General features: G+C 44.8%; 1 protein-coding gene across 3 annotated transcripts in view; it reads left to right on the top strand.

Annotated features, from left to right (window-relative positions):
- Window positions 1-14,545, top strand: part of UBASH3B (ubiquitin associated and SH3 domain containing B) — a 141,094-nt gene extending 126,549 nt beyond the window's left edge. For all 3 annotated transcript variants that reach the window (XM_084782509.1, XM_084782507.1, XM_084782508.1), the window contains exons 9-14: window positions 1,124-1,246; window positions 2,940-3,032; window positions 5,845-5,989; window positions 9,663-9,769; window positions 11,163-11,272; window positions 12,732-14,545. In XM_084782509.1, the coding sequence (XP_084638635.1) occupies window positions 1,124-1,246; window positions 2,940-3,032; window positions 5,845-5,989; window positions 9,663-9,769; window positions 11,163-11,272; window positions 12,732-12,869 (716 nt within the window). In that variant the 3' untranslated portion in view covers window positions 12,870-14,545. The remainder of the gene's footprint in view (window positions 1-1,123; window positions 1,247-2,939; window positions 3,033-5,844; window positions 5,990-9,662; window positions 9,770-11,162; window positions 11,273-12,731) is intronic.
- The last annotated feature ends 11,132 nt before the right edge of the window (window positions 14,546-25,677 follow it).

Genomic DNA, 25,677 nt, shown 5'->3' with positions numbered 1-25,677 from the left:
ATCACCTAGATACAGTATCCTTTCATAAGAAGCCCAAGTAAGCCCGGTGTGGTGGTGCACACCTTTAATCCCAGCACTCAGGAGGCAGAGGCAGGAATATCTCTGTGAGTTCAAGGCCAGCCTGGTCTACAAAGTGAGTCCAGGACAGCCAGGGCTACACAGAGAAACCCTGTCATGAAAACAAAGAAGAGGAGCAGGAGGAGGAGCAGGAGGAGGAGGAGGAGGAGGAGGAGGAGGAAGAAGAAGAAGAAGAAGAAGAAGAAGAAGAAGAAGAAGAAGAAGAAGAAGAAGAAGAAGAAGAAGAAGAAGAAGAAGCCCAAGTATAATACAATAGGATATTTTGTGTAGAGACATCTGTGTAACTTTTGTTACAGTACATCATTTTATTACTCCTCATTACTGTGGCTGACTTACAAGTTAAATGTTATCATAGGTGTGTTTGTGGCAAGGGTAGAGCATAGTCTGTTCATGATTTGGCACTATCTTTGCTTTCAGGCATCTAGTAGGGCTCTTGGGACGCATCTTCTGCCTCTAAGGGGTGCTGCTGTTGGTTGGTGGCCTTCAGAGCAATGCATACCCGTCACGACCTTTAGGGGGCGCAGTCAAGCTACTTTTATGAATAACAAATCCTTTTAATGTACTTAGAAAGTTCCCAGAATCTCTAAGCCCTTCAGAGGAAAGATAAGCGTTCTTGTCCCCATTCTATAGACTGAGGTATCAGGGAGCAAAGAGTAGCTGTGTTATACCCGTGTTCATGCAGCAAAACCAGTTCAGAGGTGCGTATTGGTTCTGTGTCCACAGTTCTTGTCCTTAAATCACTGTGGGCCACCCAGTTCAGATCTCATTTGAGTGATATTTTAAGAATGGGAGCCTTACCTTTGTCTGGTTCTTAGACTCACTGAGAAACCCCCTTACTGCTATGATCAGCAGAAGGGAGAGTGGACTCTAAGTTAATCTACTGAAGAAAACATGTCAGCTTTGATATTTTCCATCTGCTTCTGATGGTTCAACTCAGTGTCCTTGACCAAGGGGGAGGGAAGGGGGAGGATCATTGAGCAAAGTCTCAAGTAACCAAGAAGTCTATGCAGCCTTTAATTGATCTTCTTCCCCTCCCCCACCCCAGGCCGATATATACGCACCAACCTGAACATGCCTCATAGCTTACCTCAGCGGAGCGGCGGTTTCCGGGACTACGAGAAAGATGCTCCGATCACTGTGTTTGGGTGTATGCAAGCAAGACTAGTGGGTAAGGGCTCTCAGTGATTGCATGGCATCTTCTGGCTCCTTCAGCAGCCCCACACCATGGGTGCGCAAACACAGTGCTTACGGCTTTCCTTTCTGTGTGTTTGGTTGGATTTCTGAGACAAGGTCTTACAGACCAGGCTGGCCTTAGAACGCCAGGGCTTCCTGCCTCAGTCGCCCTGAGGGCTTGGGATTACAGGCAGGCCTCTGCTGGTTACAGATGTGGCCCTGCTGAGGAGTGAGAGAAGGAAAGTCAGCCTTGGTTTACTTACGCCACTGGTCTAGTGGATGTACCAGTTGCTAGCTCAAGGCAGCAGCATCTGCCATGGCGGTATAAGAAGAGGTGCGGATGAGGAAGAGATGCAGGGGCATTGCTGAATTTGCAGAGGCCCAGTGACATTTTGAAGCTGTTCAGTTCTTTGGAAGAGTTTTCTATTCTGGTTGTGCAGAAACAATGCCTTGTACTACACTGTTATTTAATATGTATTTACTGATGACTTACCCTGGCCAAGTTCCTGGACTAGGTAACGGGGACCCAAGGGTGAATGTTCATGGGAACACATGTATGTTCTGTGATGACATCAGACTATACTGCTGACTGAACAACAAACTCCACACAGAGCATGAGGAGAATATAAAAAGAAAAGAGAAAGGATAGAAGGAAGCAATGGGAGAGGGAGGGAAAAGGAAGAAGGAAGGATGATTAAGCGGCAGGGTAAGCCGGAGTCTCACGTGGGAGTCATCTGCACACACAAGGAACAGAAGGCAGAGGGGGGATTCTTGCTGTGGAAGACAATACAAACAAAATCACAGAGGTTAGACATAGCACCGGGAGATCCCTGCATGACAGGCTCAGTGAGGAAAGAATGAGCGAAGGCACCGAAAACAAAAGCCTTGTGACCTGAGTTCAATCCCCAGAACCTATGGGAAGGTAGGAGGGAACTAATTCCATAAAATTGACTTCTGATCTCCATATGTGCAGGTGCATGTGCTCAAGATATCTCTCTCCCTCCCTCCCTCCCTCGCTCCTTCCCCCCCCCTCTCCCCTCCCCTCTCCCTCCTTCCCTCTTCCTCTCCCCCTCTCCTAGTAATAAATACTTAAAAATAACTAGTATTAAGAGTACAGGGGATGTGAGCCCTTCTTACTTACAGAGTGCAGGTTGAGGCAGGTCAAGAGAAGGATGAACAAGTCCACGGAAGACATCAACACCACATGACGATATTTAGAGTTTCCCCGAGTAGAGAAAAGAAATGAACCCCACACAAGGAAGCGTTAAAAGCACTGGATACTGAGTTTCCAGTGTTCAAGAGTCTGGGCAGCTGAGAGTCGGGCTAGCACACTGGAAGTAAAGCAACATCTGACGGTTTGCAGTATCAACCCTCTCCTTGCTACCACAGAGCAGGTTTCAGCATCTTTCTTGTAGAGGTCAGAGCATTATGCTGTTTGTAGCCTCCCCTAAGAGGGCCTTTGCTGCATTCTGGCACCAGAAAGAAGGAAAGAAAACAGCAGGAAGAGGCATGTTGCTTGGCCTCCTGCACGGACACCCTGATGAGGGGATCTGGCCAACACTCCTGGCTCTCTGTGAGCTCCTGCTGGGAAAGGGAGGCGTGTGGGTCTGCTTGGCACCGTTCCACTGAGGTCAGGCTGATGCCCTAGTGAGGCCGTCACGCTGATTCTCTGTTGATTTGCTCGGCAGGTGAAGCCTTGTTAGAAAGTAACACCGTTATTGATCACGTTTACTGCTCTCCATCCCTACGCTGCGTTCAGACTGCACATAATATATTGAAAGGTAAGATCCTGCCTGGACGGAGGTTACGTGGTTCAGCCCTCTGCTTCCTGTCACTTACAGAGCTTCAAAAACTGAAAGTTTATTTTGTTTTTGTTTTGTTTTGTTTTGTTTTGTTGAGCAAGCTTTCAAGGTGACATGTGTAGCCCAGGTTACCATCCAACCTACAGCAATCCTCCTGCCTCAGCCTCCTGAGTACTAGGTTCGCACCATGGTTCGAACAAATCTGGAGCTTTCATTGAGGATTCTTCCACAAGGTGACTGACCTTGCACAGAAGTCATACTCCTGACAGTGTAATCCAGATAAAGAGAGGGTAGTACTAATTTTTCCCTACAAATTGTAAGCCGTCTTGGGTGGATTGTAGCTGTACAAATATTTGCGCCTCTTACAGAGATGATTCTTTTTTCATTTAAGTAGTTGGACCAGCTTACCTGGCTTTGATCTGTTGTTTACTTTTTGTTTTCAGCAGTAACTGAGCTGTCGGGAGTTCCACATCATCATCATCCTAGTTTCTTCAGTTAATTGGAAAGACATTTATTTATTTACTTACTTTTTGAGACATGGTCTCACTGTGCAGCCTTGACTGGCCTGGAACTCTCTGTATAGACTGAATTGGCCTCACAGAGATCCACCTGCCGTCCCTCCCAAATGCTGGGATTAAAGGTGTGCACCACCATGCCCCACCAATTAGAAAGGCTTTAAAAGCTGCATCTCTCTAAAGCACTTAGCTCGCACCCTGAACTCCATGGACGTTTGCATCAGAGCAGCCTCCATTTTAGTCCATTGGAAGGAAGACAGCGAGCTAGATTGAACTTGAGCCAGACAAACAAGTGAGGCAGAAATAAAGAAGCCAGCAAAATATTTGGCACAACACTTGAGTCCTCTGTTCATTAGCCTTAAGTAAGCCTTACTCTTGGTACAGAGGCATGTGTGTGTTAACTGCACTCAGAGAAACTGGACCACATGCGATGTAAAGGGAGCTAGGTGGATGTGAAGGGAAAATTATACTCTGAGGGAATCACACTGTGATGAAGGAGAACTTGTGCACTGTCGAATACAAATGTCTGACATCAGGCTCCCTTATAGACAACATGGGTAATGTATGCGATGTTTAAGAACAGCGTATGCTGCTGCACAGTAGTTGGTGCTGACAGACTCGCCGGAGTATGGGTTTGAGTGTGGGTTTTCTTTTGTAAGACATCATGGAAGTTCCTTCAGAAAGAAGAGCTGTAACGTAAGTGAGCTGACTGTGGTGGTGCACACCTGTAGTCCCAGCAGCATTCCAGAAGAAGCTGGAACAGAAGGGCTGAGAATTGTGAGGCCAACCCAGGGTACACGGTGAGATTTTGTCTCTGAAAGTAAAAGGAGAGTCACCGGCCTGGACAAATTGACTAATGACGTGTGGAAGAGAGAGTTCCCCTTAAATCAGACAATGCCAAGCGTACTTGGTGGAGGTGCAGCCAGAGTCATAAATGCACATGTTTGTAAAGCAGAAATTGTATAATTTTGCTTTTTTAAAAAAAATATTTTATTTTAGTTTTTAATCTATTTGCATTGGTATGAAAGTGTCAGAGCTTGGAGTTACAGACAGTTGTGAGCTGCCATGTGGGTGCTGGGAATTGAACCCAGGTCCTTTGGAAGAGCAGGCAGTGTTCTTAACCACTGAGCCATCTCTCCAGCCCCTAATTTTGCTTTTTTAAGCACATGCTTTATGTATAGCTGGACAATTTACATATTAAATAACACTGTAAATAAACCTTGTCCAAACCTGTGTGCTTCTAACTTAAGCGTTACATGAGTCTTAGTAGGATTAACTGCCTTATAATTTTTTTTTAGAAAGGGGGATGAGATTATACTATAATTATGTCATTTCCCCCTCCCTTTCCGCCTCCCAAACCCTCCCACACACCCCTTCCCACTCTGCCCTCATGACCTTTTTCTTCATCATTGTTACATATCAAAATACATACAACCCGCTTGGTTTGTTCAGTGTTTCTTGTATGTGTGTTTTCAGGGCTATTAGTATTGGATAGCCAGTTGATGTGCTCTTCCCTGGAGAAGGCCTACCCCCTTGGAGTTTCCCCCAGTGGCCCATAGTCCTTGTGTAGGGTTGAGGCTTCATGGCTTCCCCCCAACCCCCTCCACAATCATGTCTGTTGGTGTCATCCTTGTTCAGCTCACGTTTGTGAGACTTTACGGGTGCAGCTTCTGATATTTTCCTAGCCAATCTGGTAGCAAACCCCCTGATCTTCTGTTTCTTCCCATCTTTCTGCTCCCTCTTTCACCATGTTCCCTGAGTCTTAGGTGCGGGGGTGCTTTGTAGGTGTAGGGGTCCCTAGCATTGGGACTAGGCTTCACAGCACTGCGTTTTATTGGTTGTGGTTTTCTGAAATGGTCTCCGTCTGTTGCAAAGAGAAGTTTCCATGGTGAAGGGTGAGGACCAAACTTATCGATGGGCATAAGGACAAATATTTATAGAGTGTAGCTGGGGACTGTGTTGCTTTGGTAAAGTGGTGGTCGTAGTTTCTCCTCCAAGACCCATGACCTCACTAGCCTTGAGTACTTGGCTTGGTATCCAGTACCAGGCATGACTTCCCTCTTGTTTTGTGGGTCTCAAGAAGTCTAATTAGAAAGCTGTCAGTTACTGCCAAAGTACACATGCTCCTGCCACACCATTAGAGTTATCCTGCCACACTTGTGCATGGCACATCCTGGTCTGCCTTGTAATTCTTTTTGCCAGTTTGTCCTGTGGTTCATTTTTCCACTGACAATATGGTGGGTCTTCCTTCATCTTAATTTTACTTCATCCCTAAGGTTTACAACAAGACAATCACTTGAAGATTCGGGTCGAGCCGGGCTTATTTGAATGGACCAAGTGGGTTGCTGGGAGCACATTACCGGCATGGATACCTCCATCAGAGTTAGCTGCAGCCAACCTGAGTGTTGATACAACCTACAGGTAACCCGTGACTTGCCGTCTCCCTAGGGCCCTGTGCCCTGAACTTTTGCTCTGCCATGTTCATCAAGCAGATGGTGAACCGAGTGAGGCCTACAGGGAGTTAGTTGTTCATAGTGGTAGGAATCAAGCTATGGTTTTAGTAAACAAAACTGAGGGAAATCCAGTGTTTCCTCCTATTCTTCACCCCACCCACTCTTGTATTCAGATTTCCTAACTTTATTATATGTATTTCAGTGTATTAGTAAAGCCATTTTGTATTTTAGGGACATACACAGGGTGGTCATAAAACAGCTCAGTGGATTAGGGATGTGTGTCACCTTCCATTTTGACTTTGAGTTTGTCAGATCACCTGCTCTTTTCTCTTTTCGAGCGGGGGGGTCTCTTGATGTAACCTAAGCTGCCCTGGAACTCATGATCCTCCTGTTTCTGTCTCCCAAGTGCTGTGACTACAGGCATCGACCACCATAGCTGGCTTCCACTGACTTTTAGTTCTTCTATGTTAATTTATTGTTTTTATGATACTGGAAAGTGAAAGTGAATAATGTATGTATATACATTATATATGTGTACATGCATATAAGCACTCTACTGAGCTACGTCCCCAGCCCAGAAAGCCATTTTTATGTATAAAAGAGTCCACATGGCTTACCTATGGTAAAACATTTCATGACCATGCATGGAAATAATAACAATAACATTACTGTTGTAAAAATGAGCATTATTAATGTTTTCCTGGGTTTCAGGTTCTGTGTGTTCTGCCTTGTGGTCATCCTACTCCTGTTCCACTGCTGTTTCCATTAGACCATACTCTGTGCTAGACTGTTTTCTTTAATGCCCCCAGGTGAACAATCCACATGCCTGGTAAAGAATTAGCCAATAATAACACAGTGACAATACATTCAAAAAGCCACTCAAACACTTTGAGCAAAGCCAGATAATCACAGCCATTCCAGTGGGAAACTAAATTCCTCTGTCTTAGGGCAGAACTTGGAGAAGTAACCAGCCTATGTAGAATGTTCCCTCTTGTGCTCTCTGTTGTCCTCTCCTTTCAAATACCTTAACTGTGACTAACCGTTGAGTTCCTGCAAAGGGAAAGACAGGAGAGAATGTCTCTTTCCACATTCACTCTTCTGCTCAGTGGATAAGAACTGAGATAAGCCAGTCGCTCAGCTCTGTGCTCCTGCCTGTCCCTAAGGGAATTAACTTCCCTCAGACGTAACTTTACATCGGGCTCTTCACTAGAACACCTCACATTTTGTTCTATCCTTTCTCTGGCAACTGTTTCTCTCTTTCATGGTGGAAGCAGCAATAGACTGTTGTCCCTGAGCCAACAGCCACCACCTTGCTGCCTGGGAAAGAGGTCAAGTTACTGTTGACATTGGTAAAGTGGCTCTCCTCTGTCTCCACACAGCCCCATCCAGGTCATGGCTAGGTTTTAGTTCCCACTGTGAATATGTGCTGCAACATTTCCCAAGGTGACCTACAAAGTTAGGCAAATGCTTCCTCATTGAGCTTTTCCATGTGCCCAGGCCACACCCCCATCAGTGGTACAGACAGGATGAATGCTGGGAACTACTGGTTCTTGTTCCAGGTTTTCTTTTCCATTTTAAAACTCAGTGTAACATTTTCTGTCAGTTTTGAGTGGTATTAGGAAAGCCTCTAGTTCCATGAATAACTCGAGAAAGTCTTGCTTATAGGAGAAACGTAGACTCTGTCATATGACCACCAGGATGCCCTTAAAGATGCTGCGAGAAGCCAAAGGCAAGAGCAGATGAGGAGCTAGGTCCTAGGATCCCATTTTTCATTTACACAAATCTCAAATATAACAGTGCGATCTCACCCATGAAGGGACTCTCTGTCCATACAGAACGAGGAATAGAGGAACTCCTGGGAGACAGGGTAACACGAATGACAGTGGGACTGCATACAAGGTGGGGAGGAAAGAGCAGGCCACAAAGAGTTCGTTCCAGAGCACAGGTGGCCACCCCTAAGTGGTGGTGACTCTTGCCTCTACCTTTCCTCCAGGGAAGAGTCAGGTGGTGAGAATCAGGAAGTGTTCTCCTGGGAGAGACATGCCTGCTGAGGTTAGGAAAAGCAGGTCCTCTTCAAACACAGCAGTGATAGGCTTCCTGATAGTAAAGTAGAGAGAAAGAGTCAAGTGGGCAGTCTTCCCAGATTTTTGTTTGTTTGGTTGTTGGTCTGCTGTTTGAGAGAGTGTTTTACTCTGTAACCCAGACTGGCCCTCAACTCCCACTGGTAGTATTCATGCCTTGGCTCTATGAGCTCTGAACCTTCAGGTTTGTGCTGGTTGTGCAGGTTGTGATCTTGAAGAAGACACTATCAGAAGTTATCCTGTGTAAGAGGTTCAGTTCACACAGCACATTCAAGACTCAGATTCAGATCCCAGCTCTAAGAGTTGCTAAAGGGGGCTGGAGAGATGGCTTGGAGGTTAAGAGCACTGGCTGCTCTCTTCCAGAGGTCCTAAGTTCAATTCCCAGCAACCACATGGTGGCTCACACCCATCTATGATGAGATTTGGTACCCTTTTCTGGTGTACATGCAAGCAAAATACTACATATATATGATAAATAAATAAATCTTTAAAAAAAAAAAGAGTTGCTAAAGACTTGAGCAAGTCAGCTGTCACCTTGGAGCCGGTTTTGTCACTTAGAATTTGTGAACACGTTGCCTGGATTATACTGGAAGAATGCAGGTAGTGCACTTACATAGAACCCTGGCAAATGGGAGCTTCTCAGTAAATAGTTTTAGTACCAGTTTTATAGGTACTGATTTAAAAATCATAATCAAGATGCCATGTGAATTTAGAGAACTCAACACTACCTGTGCCAGTCACCACACTTCAACAAATAAAGGCACAAAAAAAAAAAAAAAAAGAAAAAGAAAAGAAAAGAAAGAAAAGGCATAGGTTGTAAAGTGATACAGATATCTCACAGACCAGAAACTCCATGAAATAAATGGGTGTAAACAGACCAAGAAGGCCCCATGGGCACTGGGACTGGTTGCCATGATGAATGTTTTGGTTCTCGTCTTAAATGCCTTTGTAGATTGCATCACAGTTATGGTTTCCATCGATAGCCTCCCCAACCTGGTCCACACAGAGAACTTCTCAAGTGGAGAAGTTAATTCATCTTTATGCCCCCCATGCTTTTCCTAGTACTGGGTACATGGCTTAAAATGAGATACAAAGAGAAAGAAGTGGCTGATGGAAATTCTGTAAGCTCACAAATAGGTGAGCTTCACACCTGTTTTTCAAAGCTCTCCTCATTGTGAATAAGGCTGCTGAGGTGAGCCTTGGATATCCCAGGTGATCTCTACAGAGGTGATCTCCACCTTGCTTCCTATAAGCCTCAGTGACTAGTAATGTCAAGAGAAAGTGGTCATCTGCTTAAGGACGTCCCTGTAGGTAAGAGGTTCACTGGATGCCTCATTTTCCCAGCGAGTCACAGAGTGACACTATAGCCTTTCAACCTCAGCATCCACATAATGGAAATTCTCTTCCTTGCACCTTCTTTCTTTCGAGAGAAATAGATAGATAAACAGAAATAGGGGGACTTCTAAGAGGTCTTGAAATGTTTAGAGTGATGTCATTTGCTTTATCTCAGGATGAAAATGTCAGTATGTTTCCTTTCCTTTGTCCACTTTTCCACTGTAGACCTCACATTCCAGTCAGCAAATTAGTGATTTCGGAATCCTATGACACCTACATCAGCAGGAGTTTCCAGGTGACGAAAGAGATAATAAGTGAATGTAAAAGTAAAGGTAAGTGGCTTTACCTGAGACTTCATATTTAAATATGTGAACATCTCTCCATGATTTATCAACTGTCTGAGATGTTTGAATTTGCTTTGTCAAATGTAATAGGGAAGAAGTATGTTTCCAGACTTTCTTGTAGAGACTTTCAATTTCAGCTTGTGATATTCTATGAGGTTCTAACAAGGCAAGGATTGCACAGGAACCCAGAAGATGCTGTTACCGCATTAAGGAACTTGTGTTGTGTATTGTACCTTATGGAGGGGATGCCTGGTTAAAATGTCCAGTTCTCTAGAATAATACATTTACCTACCATGGTCCAAGGTAGCAACATCAACTCACAAAGTCACCCACAGGAATGCATGCATACCGTGCCTCTGCTGTCACCTGCCGAGAGCAGCGTTGGGTAAAGCCCAAGTCTGTTTGCATCTTCTAGAGACTGGTCTCAAATAGTTGATGACATGCAGGACCAGCTGCCCACCATGAGTCTGAGGTTAATATATTTATTAACTCAGGGGAGCAAAGATTACTGCTACATGCATGCAGATATTAACAGTGGGTAGTCACAGGCAACTGAGGATGCCTGAGTCCCACATCGCAGTTATTACTGATAAGCCACCCACAACCATAAAAGTACATGAGGCATGCTCTCAGCTGTGAGGTCCCAGGGCTCACAGTTCTGCAGTGGTGACATTTAAAATGGTATTAAGAGGGGCTGGCTCAGGGAACCTACCAGCATGGTTGTCTTGTGTCTTGACTACAGTGATGGTTAAACAGAGGTACACATGGGAAGACATCACCATAAACTGTGCTCATTTATAAAGCAGTGATGATGAGCCTGGTGAGGTCAGAATTACAAGTTGCACCCATGTCCACTTCTGTGTTTTTGATGGTAAACCACATCATGAAGCACAGAATCATGGGAGAGGCTGGGTGAAGAAACATGGGACCTCCCTGCTCCAGACGGGCATGGGGGTATAACTGCCTATAACCTTGTGAGTATTGCTACTTTCTATTTTAAAGAATACTTTTCAGTTCTCTTTAAATTATTACAAAGTCTTAGATACTATTGTGATGCTTTCAGGTGCTGTGTATTTTAGTAGAGTCTCCTGCCCCAAGTTTACATATATTTATTTGCTGTGTCCTGGACTAAACCCAGAGCATTATGCATGCTAGAAGTGCTGTGCCACTGAACTCCATCCCTAGGCTTCTTTCAAGATTTTAATTAACATACAATAATTGCACGTATTTATAGAGTGCAATGTGACTGCAATATATGCATATGCAGTGTGTAGTGAGACAGAGTAATGAACTTGAGAAGATAGGTCATCCTCCTGAGGGCTTCTGTCTTGCCTTGGTCCCTAGTTTATCTTTCAGCCCGGTTGCTTCTCTCATTCCCTAGGAAATAACATTCTGATTGTGGCCCATGCATCTTCTCTTGAAGCATGTACCTGCCAACTCCAAGGCCTGTCCCCTCAGAACTCCAAGGACTTTGTACAAATGGTCCGGAAGGTAAGTCATTCTTGCACTTACAGGGCCAGTGGTACTTGTGTATTTATCATTGTTCGGTGACTGGCTGATAGCTAATTTCCTTGAGGCAGAATTTTCCACTGCGCTGGGAAGATGACGCATTTACTGTCTGACTCAGCCAAGATGTGTTCAGTGGCTCTCTGTACGGTATCTGATTAGGAATGTGTGAGAGGAAAAGGTTTTTATGGAGGAAGCTAAGAACTGCAAGTGATGAGGGAATAAACTGAGGCAAGTTTGAATGCAGCCAAGATCCGAGCCTGAAAACAGAAGGCAGGCCCGAGAACGACCAGGCTGAAAGATAAACTTGGGACACGGCAGGACGGAAGCCTCAGGAGGCTGACCTGACCCTCCAGTCTGGATTCTCCTCCTCCTGCCTGTGTTTTCCATCAGCCACATCTCACGCACACCTTTTCAGGTGAGGCAGCTAGCTCTTTCCCCTTCGAACAGAGACCCTAGTTCAAACTCTTACAATAAAAAGGTTCCATTTAGGGACGTGTCTGTCCCATTAGTCTGTAAGCTATGGAGGTGGGGGCCAGGTTGGTTGTCTTGTTAATGGCTGTACCTCTGAACACAGAACACAAAAATAAGATCTGAATTGCCATGACTGCCCATGCCACAGGTACATGTGCTGTGCTCTCCCCCCCCCCCCCCGCCCCCCGCCTCCCAAAATAAAACAAGGTTGGCTTCTTTTTATTAGGGAAGTAGATGCTGGATGATCAGGACTTCATGGTCATCCTTAGCTGCATGAGTTCAAGGCCAGCCTGGGCTACATGGGACCCTTTCTCAAAAACCTTGGATATTCTTTCCTACTATGCCTGAATATAATGTGAGAAATCTTTGGTATGCCTTTTTGATACGTAGTTCGGAGTTGATCCTTGTCACAGTTGCATTATTCTAGTGTCTCCCCAGCCCTGTGGTCAACTGCGGTCTGACGGTACAGTATTATACAGTAAGACATTGGCACGGTGAGACATGGGTTATAATCACATGACATCTATTATAGTATACTGCTGTTAAAACTGTTCTGTTTCTTTTATTATTGATGACGCCTTATTGTGTCTCGTTTATAGGTTAAATGTTATCATAGGTGTGTAAATATAGGGGAAAGACACATACATTGTTTGATACTGTCCAAGTTTCAGGCATCCACTTGGAATCTTGAGTTTATCCCCATGGTTAAGGCAATCCTGTTCTCCCACGCTGTCAGCCACCCATCTGTAACAACGACGTAGGGGCACATTGGCCAGGTCCTGCTAATAGATACTAAGGCTATTACCTTAGAATTACCAGGTTTGTCCTTTTGGGATTGTTTTTTGACCTTTGGAATGTTTTACATTTCTGCCAGTATGCCCTGGGAACACCTGAGTGTCTTGTGTTGACACAAAGTAAATTAACCCTCAGTCTTCTGTTTTCCCCCCTTTCCTTGCTGCTCTGACTTCAGATCCCATACCTCGGCTTTTGTTCCTGTGAAGAATTGGGAGAAACTGGAATATGGCAGCTGACGGACCCGCCCATCCTTCCCCTTACCCATGGACCCACCGGGGGCTTCAACTGGAGAGAGACTTTGCTGCAAGAATAAGCCGCCTGAGAGGTGGGAAGAACCGGCCTCCAGTGGATGAGTCCTCAGGATGTTCAGCGACAGTGGAAAAGCCTACACTGCATTCGAAGTGGACAGACAGCTCAGAATCACTTACATAACTTCTTTTCACGCTTAAGGGTCTTACGGTGAGACTGTCAATGAGAGAAAGGCAGGACTCAGAGAGGAAATCCATCTTCTCTGGACGTGCCTAGCTACCAAGGCTTTGGAGAATTGTCTTCCTACGCTGGGGCGCCTGCTGCAGCAGACACGACCATCCTCATTTGGGCTATGCATGGCTACAGAGCCTCGCTCTTCTCCCCCACCCTCAAGAGGTATGCAAGGGGAAGAACTGTGTCTCCGTCTGCCGGACTCCATTTGCAGGCGGGCAGGGCAGGGCAGAGCCACACGGAGGAGTGCTTTGACGGTTATTAGAAACCATCAGAAGAGTCCTGCAGTGATACAGCAGATTCCATTCACTAGTGTGCAAGGCGCCGGCTCGAAGACTCCCAGCATTCACCCTGGTACCACCACTTGCTCTCCAGAGCAGCCTAGCCCTTCATTTTTCTACCTGTGAAATGGGGGAGGAAAGCACTTTCGCTGTCCAAAACACAAGAACACTGAGTGATACATTGAATGGGAGGTGCAGCAACGTGCAGGGTGTTAATCGAGTTGAAATTCCTCCCCCGGATAGCCCGATGAACTGTGAAATCCCCGAGCCTGTCTGTGAAGCAAGACCTGTCTTTCCCACCCAGGCTCTAGACTATGCTAAGCAGTTAAGGAGATGGACATTTGCAAGGATGTGTGTTCGATTCATTATTCGGATCGACGGAAGACCTCCTTCGGTGCAATACGGATATTTTTAGAAGCTATACTGAGGATTGTGCTGGTACCCGCAGTCCACGTCAACTGGGGCAGAGTGTCCATAGGGAAACCCGTTCTAGGTTGTCTAAGGAAGCCCAGGGACTAAGGCCAACGATGACAGTCACAGCCGCACTGCTTCTTTTGCTGTCCTCTTTGTTTGCTTTTCTATGATAATTTAAAATAGATTTTAAAGGAGGTAGGACTACTTGAAGGAAGTTGGGAGAGCCACAGCCTCTCTGTGGACTCTCATTACGCCTACTTCCTGTATTTAGAGAGAGAGTGTGTGTGTATTTAAAAGAAGAATAAACGACAATCAAACCAAAACATCACTTATCAATGTCTATTTAATTGTGTGGGTAGCCGTTAGGGCCACAGACAATAACCTCCTGTGAGATAGTTCATAGTGTAGCGCCTGGCTGCAGATGGAAAACCCCAGCCACTACGATGTAAAACAAATGTATTGTAGAAACATTACACTGTAGCAACCAGATAGACACCTGTGCCTGTATGTGGAATAGAAATTTGATAGCCAGCCCCCTGAAGATTTGATAGCCAGCCTAAGGAAGAGGGAGGGTCAAGGTTGCTGGCTACATGGTAATCGGCAAAGGGTGGCATTTGTACTTTTAAAGACACGGAAATTTGTCACGAATTTCACATTTTGATTAAATAAGCTGTGATTTTTTTATTTTTTTTTTTTTTGCTAGTACTCAAAAGAACACGGGCCCAACTTCCGGCATGGATTATGTTTTAAACTTAAAATATCTTGAAGGAAAAGACTCCAATTAAAAGCTTTAAAAGAAGTCACATTACAGCCACTGTAGTGTCCCTGTCACTCGTTCTTAATGGTGTTCGTAATGAAGCGAACCCTCTGTTCACTCAGATCCACAGTGATTCACCACCAGCTTCCCAGGTTTGGTGCCCAGAATGAGTCTCGAGCGCTTTTTGCCAGATTTCCTCGACACTATAAGGAATGCTGTGGGCAGCGTCTGTGCTTGTGAAAAACAGTCCATCCTGGGTTCTCCTCGTGGCTTCTCTTGGGCGTCTTAGTCTTAAGTGGTAATTGACTGGCTTTGATCGGGCTGCATTCCACTGTGCTTAGTCCAGTGTAGACAGTTCCTGGGGCAGTTGTCTACAGAGCCAAAGAGGATAGAATCTGCAGCCGTTTTCTGAATGCGTTGGTGCCAAACTCTTGACTGCAGAAAAAGTTTCATTATCCAAATTGCTTATCAAAATGGCCGGGAGAATCTGAATTCAATTAACATCTTGCTTGTTTATTTAAAACAAAACGAAACAACAACCAAAAATCCTAAAGATCCAATCCAGCTAAGCAGTCCTTTGGGAATCACGTTGAACACATGGACAGAGACCTCTGCATCATCAGATTTCATACGCATACAAAAGTTTTATGCTGGCAGTAGACCCTGAATTGAGGCTGGTTCTTTTTGTTCTGCAGCTCATACTAACTCAAATGGTATCTGGGAGAAGGAAAGAATCCAAGGCAGGGAAGGAAAAAAAAATAGTAAAATATTTTCATCATGTCCCCCCCCCTTTTTTTTAGTAAGTGTTGGAAAGCCATCTGAAATACAAACCAGGGGAGGTTAAATTAGCCAAACGGTTTAATACGAGATTACAAGTCTAGTCAGTGTCCTGCTTTACCAAGTATATGCATGCTCCAGCATTATTCCTAGGTAGGACTTTGTCCCTGTGATTTCCTCTGTGGATTTGTGGGAATAATTGGCCCATGTTAATGCACACACTGGGGCTGTCCTTTTCCCAGGCCCTCCTCACCACCACTGCTTGGCTGTGAGGAGCCCTGTGTTTCACCCCAAGGTGACAATAGCATTCAGACAACGGTCATCCAGTCAGATTCATCCATTCTGAATGGCTGATGAAGTGGCTTTATTTTTTTAACCCTGTAATGAAAGGCTTGGGAGAGTTTCTACTTTTTATTTTAACTATACTTTAACCAAAGAATTACTTTAACCGTCTGTTTGGAAGATGATTTTGCTAAATAAATAAGTAAATAAAAATAAATATGCCTTCTGGAGTCTTGGGGTTTTATAAATCACTGTTGATCAATTTTCATGCCAGTTTTGTTTGGCAGAAATGTAAATGGTCTTCCTGCTATGTGTAGCACTGCCCTGGATGGATCCTGTGAAAACGAAGCCTCTTCTTCCTCTTATCTGACATCATGGGGAACTCACTGAACGGCAGCAGGAAGAGACGTTCCTATCTCACTGCCTTTGGAGAAAACTGGGTTTCTGTGCTCCAAGAACAGCCTTCCTCTGTGACCTGGGCGCTGGGTTTAATTTCGAAGCAGTGATGAATTGCTCTTTGGAGTCTGCTCCCAGTGTATTCGTGTGTTAGAATACAGACGAGCCTCTCACCAAGGCTTCACAGGCGCCCGCACAGTCAACTGAACCAAATCTTCACAAAGTTGGATAATGAGACTCCTGGAGATTTGCATTTAAATTGTGACTCGGCACATGCAAGTGAGGAGAAAGAAGAGGGGGGTCTAGTCTCAGCGAGCCTGTGCTGCCGCAGTGATAAGACTGGCAAGGAGGGCAGTGGGGCAGCCTGACTTAATATCTATTTAGGGCAATGTTCATGCTACAAAGGTGATGGGGGTGGGGCACCGTTAGGTGTTTTTCCGTCTTTATACGCGTAACTAAGATTGGATTTGCTTTTGTAACTCTTGACCGTTGATTTCTGGGAAAGCGACCACAGACATTGCCTTTCGATGCAAAAGAAGTAGCTGGTGTGTTACATACATATAGCATTCGGTTTGCTGTGTGTAGGTTGAAGATTTAGAGTCATTAGTAGTCAAATACTACACAGTCAGCCCTCACAGGTATTTACCTGGTACTCCTTAGCTGCCATTACTTGCACAGAAATTTTGCAGCTCTTAACTATTTGTGGAACTCTGTATGGGATACGTGTGTAACGTGAAAACAGTATATATACTGGTTCTTTGGTTGCCACTAGGATGGGAACAGCATCCCAGAGCCTTTGAGCTTGGCATAGACCACTCTGACCCTGCTGTGTTGGGAAGGCGTGTCAGTTTCTCTTTCACATATGAGACTTTTGTGTCGCTTTTTTTTTCTATGTGATTCGGGTGTATTTGTTTTGGGGGTGATTTTCTAATTATAAAAAAACAGAAAACCATACCTAGCCCTACTGCCAAATGCTTTGTACACTGTCCGAAACATTTGTGCTTCCTTGGCTGAAAAGCTGGTCTTCCGGAGAGAGCTCCGACAGCGTTGTCATCAGTTCACTGCATTCCAGGGCCATACCCACTGAAATGGTTCAGCGGTGACCTAATAAAAAGAAACTGTCCTCGGTCAACCCCGAGCAAGTGCAACTTAAGTCCCGAGTGTGATCTCTTCCTGTCATGTCTTCACATGGTACTGTGGTCACTGTGACTCTGTAGATGTCCCTTCAGTGGAGGCGCACGACTCTTGTCCCAGCACTTGGGGAGGCTGTGCCAGTGGATCTCTGAGTCTGAGGCCAGCCTAATCTACAAAGCGAGTTCAGGACAGCCAGGGCTACATAGAGAAACCCTGTCGAAACATCAAGAGTGACTCTTGCACAGAGATGGAAGGATACTAGCTGTTGGTAGGAAGGGAGAGAGCTCCTGCAGCCCTGTGAATCTCAGGTCATTTCTGGTGAGGCATTCAGATGGAGATGTGACGCCCCAGGAGACACTGAAAGAGTGAGATCCAGTTCATCCTAGGTAAACTGGGTTTGGGTGGGGTGGGTGGGGGTGGAGGGGTCACATGATACCTTTCAGTCAACTGATCCAAGGTTTAGGGCCAAGGCTCCTGTGACAATTACAAATTAACAAGGGAACAACGGACATGATTAACTTATGTACAGCATGAAGAACTTCACAAAGAACAATATACATGTACATAACTGGTTATGGTTCAGTTTTGTTGTTGTTGGGGTTTTGTTTGTTTTTAGTTTTTGTTTTTGTTTTTGTTTTTTTTTTTTTTTTGAGACAGCTAGCCTTGAACTAGTCATCTCACTGAAAGGGGCTTTAAATTCCCCCATCTCCTGTCTCCACACCTTAAGGCTGTAGGCACACACCACCCCACAGGGATAAAGCCTAAATGTTCTAGTGCTATAAATTTGGGGCGAGTGGATGGTCGTAGAGAAATGAGATAGAGCGAAGAACATGATCTGATGAGCTGCTGGCAGCTGTCCCACCCGCTTGGTTCTCCCTGGTGTCCCACTAGCATCAGAGACAACAGACCCCTCTCTTCTCAGTCATCAAAATAGGATCTCCTGGAAGGATTCTGGGACCTGCCTGGGTAGGGCAGCAGAGCTTTGAATATCAGTCATAGGTTTTATGACCTGCTCTAGGAGAGAACAGTGCAGGTGTTCGGAGTGACCTTCCTGCTGTCATTTTCTAACTCCTTCAAATCTTCAGTTATACCAAAGAGGGGGTGCAGTTCAGAACCCCCATTGGCGTCATCATTCCTGATCAGTGACCATTTCAAGGAGTGATGTACCAGACGCCATCTTCCGAGCAAGAATGTGAAAGATAAGGGAAGGGTCATAAATCTAGCTCTGGCTACATTCCACGCTCATGGCTCCATTTCTAAGTTATATATTAGGATACAATTTTAAATTTTAAATAAGCCTTGAAAGCAGATTTGTACCCAGGACATGAATGCAGATTTTCATCACCACACCTGTCCACAAGCCTGGTGGAGTCCACTTTCTGAGAAAACAAAACAACCAGTTCTGGAGTCTACACAAAAGACCAAGTTATGTTTAGCCTTCTGGATGGTTCTCAGCTGTTCTCTGCTTGAAAGATTCCTTAACTCATTTTGCCCTTTTGTGATGTGTGCAAAATCTGGCTGAACATCCAGGGGGGGAAAAATCAGCCGGCATGCTGCTTTGCATCTGCTTAAGCTGACATCAACAAAAAACGCTCTGCTTCTCGTTTGTGGGGAGTTGGTTCATTGTTTTGTTCTTGTGTCAGGCCCCTTCCCCCACCAAAAACATCTTCCTTTCAAAGAAACAGAATACTGTGTTTTCCAGAAATACACACATAGACCCCAGATGGCTTGCTTCTGGCCAGGAAAAGATATCCTGGCTTATTTAGCTTTTGGTTGTCCTTGTATTCTTGGGGCAGTCCAGAACACAAGGTCAAATCCGTATCAATGGGAAAGGCCAGACTGAACAAGGATGCTGCTTCCAGGACCAAAGCTGGGCACGACACCAGCTCAGGCTGGTTGCTGATGCCTTCAGTTCACCTCACCTATAAATAAGCACTGTATTCCTTTCCTCTTCCTTCCTCCCTATGTCTGTCCCTCCTCCCTCCGTCCCTCCCACCCTCTTTCCTTTCTCCTTCTTTCTTTTGCCACCATGCTTTTAAGAATCAAATGGGAAGTCAGGTAGTGGTGGTACATGCCTTTAATCCCAGTACTCAAGAGGCAGAGGCAGGCAGACCTCTGAGTTCGAGGCCAACTTAGTCTATAAAGCGAGTTCAGGACAGGCCTCATGTTAGATGGAGAAACCTTGTCTTGAAAAAAACAAAAAAATAAAATAAAATATTTTTTAAAAATTAAAAAGTAATTCAATGGGAAAGGGGATGAAAATACTTGATGTTATATGCTAATAATACCAAAATGCTACATGTGAATTCATAGATAACTTTTTCTTCAACTTTTTAAAGACTCAGTTCCTCCAACCCTGGCTGCCCTGGAACTCACTCTGTAGATCAGAATGGCCCTGAACTTACAGAGATCCACCTGCTTCTGCCTCCTAAGTGCTGGGATCAAAGGTGTGTGCCACCACTGCCCTGGTAATAATTGCTTTTCTTTTTTTATTAAATATTTATTTTTACATATACATTTATATTATTATACATATATACAATAAACTACCTACAGCAAGAAGAACCATGAAACAATCAGGAATTATATATATTTATATATATAACATATATTATATATGTTACATTCTTAGTGTTTTGGCTATTTGTATTTGGCAGCCTTGAAGAAAACATCTTTCCTATCTTGGTGCGACTAAAAGTCTGAATGTAAATCAATATCTATCATATCTCGTCATTGTCAACTTAAAACACCTATCTAGACCTAAAATCATCTCAACCCCTAAACAACTAAGCTTAATTGTAAAACTAAACTATCTGGTCTTCTATCTCAGGAATAACAATAATTACAGGGGGTATACAGGGGCACAGGTTAGCAGCTTCCCAAATGAGAAGATGGCAGAGACAGTTTGCTACCTGAGCAGTCACCCAAAACTCTTTTCTAAGGCCAAGATAAAATTCTTTGTGTACTGTTCCACTTGCCTGGGGATGTGAGAGGTGAGAAAGTGAACTTCATTCATACATATTCTCTCTTTTTTTCTGCCCCCGGCCCCGTGAGTGAGGTGCTGTTAAAAAAAAAAAAAAAAAAAAAAAAAAAAAATGGCCAAACTTGATGTGTTGGCTACTTCTGTGGGGATCTTGTTGTTGACATTGGGGTGTAACCTACCAAGGCAGGCTCTTACCACGTAGCCTGGTCTGGCCTCAAACATCTATCCCCTTGTTCCAACTTCCTGAGTACTGATAGTACAGGCATGCAGATGGCTGAACTTTGTGTTTTATTTAGGAAGTTGCCTGAATGATCCACCCCAACCTTTTATATAATGCGGTATAATTAAAGTTGTTTTCATTTGATCTCGGTGATGATTTTGCAAGGTAAAGATACCAGGTATTATGAAGTTATTTTATGAAGGAGACCTAGAGGGCCATTGAGATGGCTCAGCAAGGAAAGTGCTTGACATGAAAGCCAACCTGAGCTTTATCTCTAGAGCTCATGTGGTCTTTTGACCTCCATGGGCACTGTGGCAACGTAGCCATCTCTCATCCTTAATAATGATGATGATAATCATCGTAATGAAAATAATCGTTCATGGGCAAGCCTAAATTTTTTTAAGTGGCACTAGGAGATTGAGGTTATGGACTCGTTTGTCCTTCTACAGTATTCGCTGAACGGCATGTTCCTCATAAGGTAGGCACGCTGGAGCTGCAGCAGCAAAGGGGAAAGCTATGCGCTGGCTGTTGTGGAGCAAGGACACAGACAGTGGATACACAGTCAGATGAGTGGAGACTGACAGGGCCCAGTGCCTGCTATGGTGGACAGTGATGTTGGGAGAAATGTGGGGCAGGAGATGCTCTCTCGAGTGGGATGCTCAGGAGTAGAGACCCTGAGAGGACTGAGCAGGATGTTGGGCAGCAGTTCCCAGTGCAGAGTGTAGAGATGGCTGGGGGGTTGACTGCTTGGCCTTTACGGGAAGAGTGTGACAAACGCTAAGACATAACACGGTGATGTGTGGATGTTATCTGAAGCTCATAGAGTCCAGCACACACGAGTTTGGAGATGGGGCTGTCCCAGGACTAGCTATGTGACAAACTGCATTTACTGAAGATTTATACTTGGCATGCCCTGACATATGTACCATTTATTTCATTTATTTGTTTATGTATGCATGTCTGTGTGTGTGTGTGTATGTATGTATGTATATATGTGTGTGTGTTCATGTGTATACAGGAATATGCACATGTGTGTGGAGGCCAAAGGGCAATGTTGGTGTTTTCCTCAATTCCTCTTCATCTTATTTTTTTTAAATAAGAAACCTGAGCCAGGTGTGGTGGCACACACCTTTAATCCCAGCACTTGGGAGGCAGAGGGAGGTGGATTTCTGTGAGTCCGAGGCCAGCCTGGTCTACAAAGAGAGTTTAGGCCAGCCAAGCTTACACAAAGAAACCCTGTCTCGAAAAACCAAAACAAAAAAGAAAGAAAGAAACCTGAGCCAATCTCAGCACCTGAAAGGCAGAGGCAAGCAGATCTTTGAGTTTGAGGCCAGCCTGGTCTACAAAGTGAGTTCCAGGACATCCACAGCTGCACACAGAAACCATGTCTTGAAAAAAACAAAAAGAAAATTTGTTTTTATTGGAGTGTATATATGTATCAGCCTCTGTATGGGTGCCCACAGAGGCTAGAAGGGTACACAGTTCACAGATGATTGTGAACTGCCTGATACAGATATTGGGAGTTGAACTCATGTCCTCTGCAAGAGCAGCCAATGCTCTTAAATCTCTGAGCCATCTCTCCAGCCACTCCACATCTTTTTTTTTTTTTTTTTTTTTTTTTTTAGCAAGAGAAAGAAGGGATTTATTTGCCTTACAATTCCAGGTCATAGTGAAGTCAAGATAGAAACTTGAAGCTGAAGACATGGAAGAATGCAGCATTCCAGCTTTCTCAGGCTCACGGTGAGCTAGATGACTTCCTCACACATTTCAGGACTACATGCACTGGGAATGGTGCTGTTCACAGTGGGTTGGGCCCTCCTCCTTCATCAAAGAGCAAGCAGTAATTCCTCATAACTGGCCCATAGACCAGTCTGATTTAGGCAATCTCCATTAAGGCTCCTTCTCAGATGACTCTAGGCCGTGTGAGGTTGACAGTTGCAGATAACTTGGCCAGTGGCCTTTTCTAAGCTGACGCATTCTGCCACAGTTGCTGTCATGCAGCCCCAGACACCTGGGTCTGAAGGTCTCCGTAGCACAAAGTGCTACAGTACTATGTTTAATCCAGATCTCCCAGTCCCTGTGAGCCATGATTACTCTTGCCATCTTATAGATGGGGAAATTGATACACACACACACACACACACACACACACACACACACACACACACACTAACATTGCTAAGGTGATATGGCTGCATTGGCAAGGTCCAGGTTTGCAGGGCAGGCTCCATCCCTCTCATGCCTACTGTCATCCATGATCTTTCCTGCTCCTGAGGAACATTCTCTCCATCCATAAATGACTTCAAAGGCTGCTGGTCCAGCTTAGAAACCCCACAGCAAGGTTTACAACAGTCCTTGAAGAATCCTGACACCCCCCACCCACCCACCCAGTGTGAGTTAGCAGCAGCAGCAGCTGCTGCTGGGAACAGGCAAGCCAGGAGTTGTGTGTGGCCGGGAAAAGCCAGGGTTCTTCACGAGAACATGAAAGGTCAAAATGGAAGTATAAGCCCTCTTAGAAATGCTACAAAAACCCCAGCAGCACTGGCTCACGGGGGAAATCCCCTGCCTGTCCTGACCCTTGAGATGTCCATCTGTGGCCTGTTTACTCGTTCTCTCCTCCCAGCTCCTCACCTTCAACAACAGTTAGACCAGGGTAATTACAGGCAATGGAGAGGCTGCTTGTTTGTCTGCATGCAACCTGGTCCTCTTCACCTACCCGTGCAGCGTGAGTCCCTGGGAGTAATGAAACAAAACCCAAAGACCTCATGAGATGGACACCACCGAGACAAACCGGTGGACACTCTCTTTTCGACTTCTTGTCGTTCTTGGGAGGAACTGCGGCTTTTCCCAGAATTCCTCCCATCCAAACGTGTCTCTTTGGTTTAAGGATGATTTTGATCTGTAGGCACCTAAGAAGAAGCAGATAAAAATAATCAACAGACAGATAAGTAGTTTCTGTCCTCACCCTTATTTGTTAAAAGCAGGGCGGTGCCCATGTATTCAGGCGCCCCCCCCTGCCCCCCCCCCCCCCCCCCCCCGCCATCCTCTGAAGACACACTTGCTGGAGACAAGTTCAGGCCCTTCCCAGCCTCCAGAGGGCACCAGAGAAACTTTACAAAACAAAAAAACAAAACACCCAAAAAAAAACAAAAAACTTTAATCCCAGCACTTGGGAGGCAGAGGCAGGCAGATCACCATGAGTTCGAGGCTAGCCTGGTCTACAAAGCAAGTCCAGGCCAGCCAAGGCTACACAGAGAAACCCTGTCTCAAAAAACCAAAGGGGGGAAAAAAAACAAAAACAAAAACAAAAAAAACTTTATTATTGCTGGGTTTTTTTTCCCCAACACATTTGCTTTCCCTTGTTGCTGTCGGTTGAGACCCCACCATTCTTTTACACTGTGCTGCGACTTCTGTTAAACTCCATTGTTCCCTACTGAAAACACTGTCTTGGAGTTCTAAGCCATCCCTTTGAGACTTGCTCACTTGATGATGCCGCCGATATATAGGCACATATGAGATACACACAAGGGCAAACCATCTTTCTCTTCTTACTCTATCTTTTGCTACTTGGTTTCAGCTAAGAATATAGAAAAGTGTTGGGGAAACTATTTCTCACTTACAGGGCCTCCGGTGAGAGGTGGTCAGCACACACACTTCCATTAGAGAGTAGTTGAAAGGCAGTCCTTGACCACTGTGATGCTCTGTCACCATCTCTCCCCACTCACTGACTGTCAGAGACTGTAATTCTTCCCCTGAGGGCACCTGTGGGCTGCAGGTTGAAGTGGAGTTTATGAGTGATTAGGAGGGACTTTGTAGACCACAAAGACACATCACAAACCAGCCTGCTTTGCAGTATTTCCTTTAAGGACTGTTCTTAGTCTCTGAGACCAATGGACTCTAGTGACGTAAGGGTTTGTCGTTGTTTAAAGATTCTTTTTAATTTTAAATTATGTGTGTACATGTGTTTTCCCTCTCTCCCTCTCATTCCTCCTCTCTCTCTCTCTCTCTCTCTCTCTCTCTCTCTCTCTCTCTGTATATGTATATTTATTGATTTATATGTGCTTATTAGAGTGCTGTTTATTCATATCATGGAGGTCAGAGAAACAGAAAGCTAGACCAGGACTGGAGGTGACTGTGACCTTCCAATGTCCCGTTCCCAACAGCCTGTGTAGACCAACCAAGCACCATGTCCCGAAGGCTCCACAACCAACACAAATCAGCTGGAGACCACATTTTAAGTGCCACAGCCAGGCAAGGACATCCCATGTTTAAAACATAACAGTAAGATCTTCTTTAATGCACTAGAAAAAAATACATCAAACATAATCTTAGACTTTTAGACTAAGAGTAGTCAGAATAAAGAGTAGTGTGGGAGCTGGACAGATGGCTCAGTGGTTAAGAGCAGCCACTGCTTTTCCAGAGGACCTGGGTTCGATCCCCAGCACCTAGCAGCAGAAAGTTACTGTCTGTAACTCCAGTTCCAGGGGATCCGATGCCTCCTTCTGGCCTCTGTAGGCACTAAGCACACACAAGGTAAGCAGACATACATTGAAGCTGTAATATGTGTGTGTGTGTGTATGTATATACACACACACACACACACACACACACACAAACATACATACATACGTAAAGAATAGTATACACATGTCAAGCAGAGAGTCCACTCAGCCTTATATTCACTCATGGCAACCTACCTAGTCCACATGAAATAGTCTATCTCAATGAATGAGAGAAGTGAACCAAAACTGTCTATCTGCATATTTTAATTTCTCACCAGAGCATATTTTTCTTAAAAACAAACATACAAGGAGCTTTTGCCTCACATCTGATCATCTTAGTGAGGCATATAAGAGATGTTGAAGACATAGAGAGATGGAAGGGAGAAAGGGTGGATGGATGAGAAGATGAGTAAGCAGACTGAAAGTAAAATGTCCAGATTTCAAAAGTGAATGAATGAATCAATGTATCTAATAACCACTGGAAATTGCTGTCCACGTTAGAAATCCAAAATATTCAAAAAGGTTGGGCAAAAATTACCTAGCTATTATTTGTCTAATAAACTAGAAAAAAATAATAAAGATGACCTCACCAGACCTCACACTGTAATCTTTCCTACCCTCTTCCCCAAAGCCTCATAAGGAGTTGACTTACCATCACTACCCACTTGTGGCAGAGCAGTTTTTGTCACCAACAGCTCATTCACACCTCTCCACAATGGATATGACACCTGTGGTCTCCAAGATGTTCCACCAAGAGGTGTGTTAGGGGCAGCGACCTAAGAGGGGGCTCAGAGTAGGTGGAGGAGGTGACACACAGAAGGTCACAGAGCTGCAGCCTCCTCCCTTCAAAAGCCTGTGTGTACTTTAGAAGCTACAGGAAGCTGTCAAAGAGTGT

This window comes from Acomys minous (assembly GCF_964271855.1).
Source record: "Acomys minous genome assembly, chromosome: 5".
NCBI lineage: Eukaryota > Metazoa > Chordata > Mammalia > Rodentia > Muridae > Acomys > Acomys minous.
Note: the sequence above shows the minus strand (reverse complement) of the source record. Positions and strands in the feature narration are given on the sequence as shown.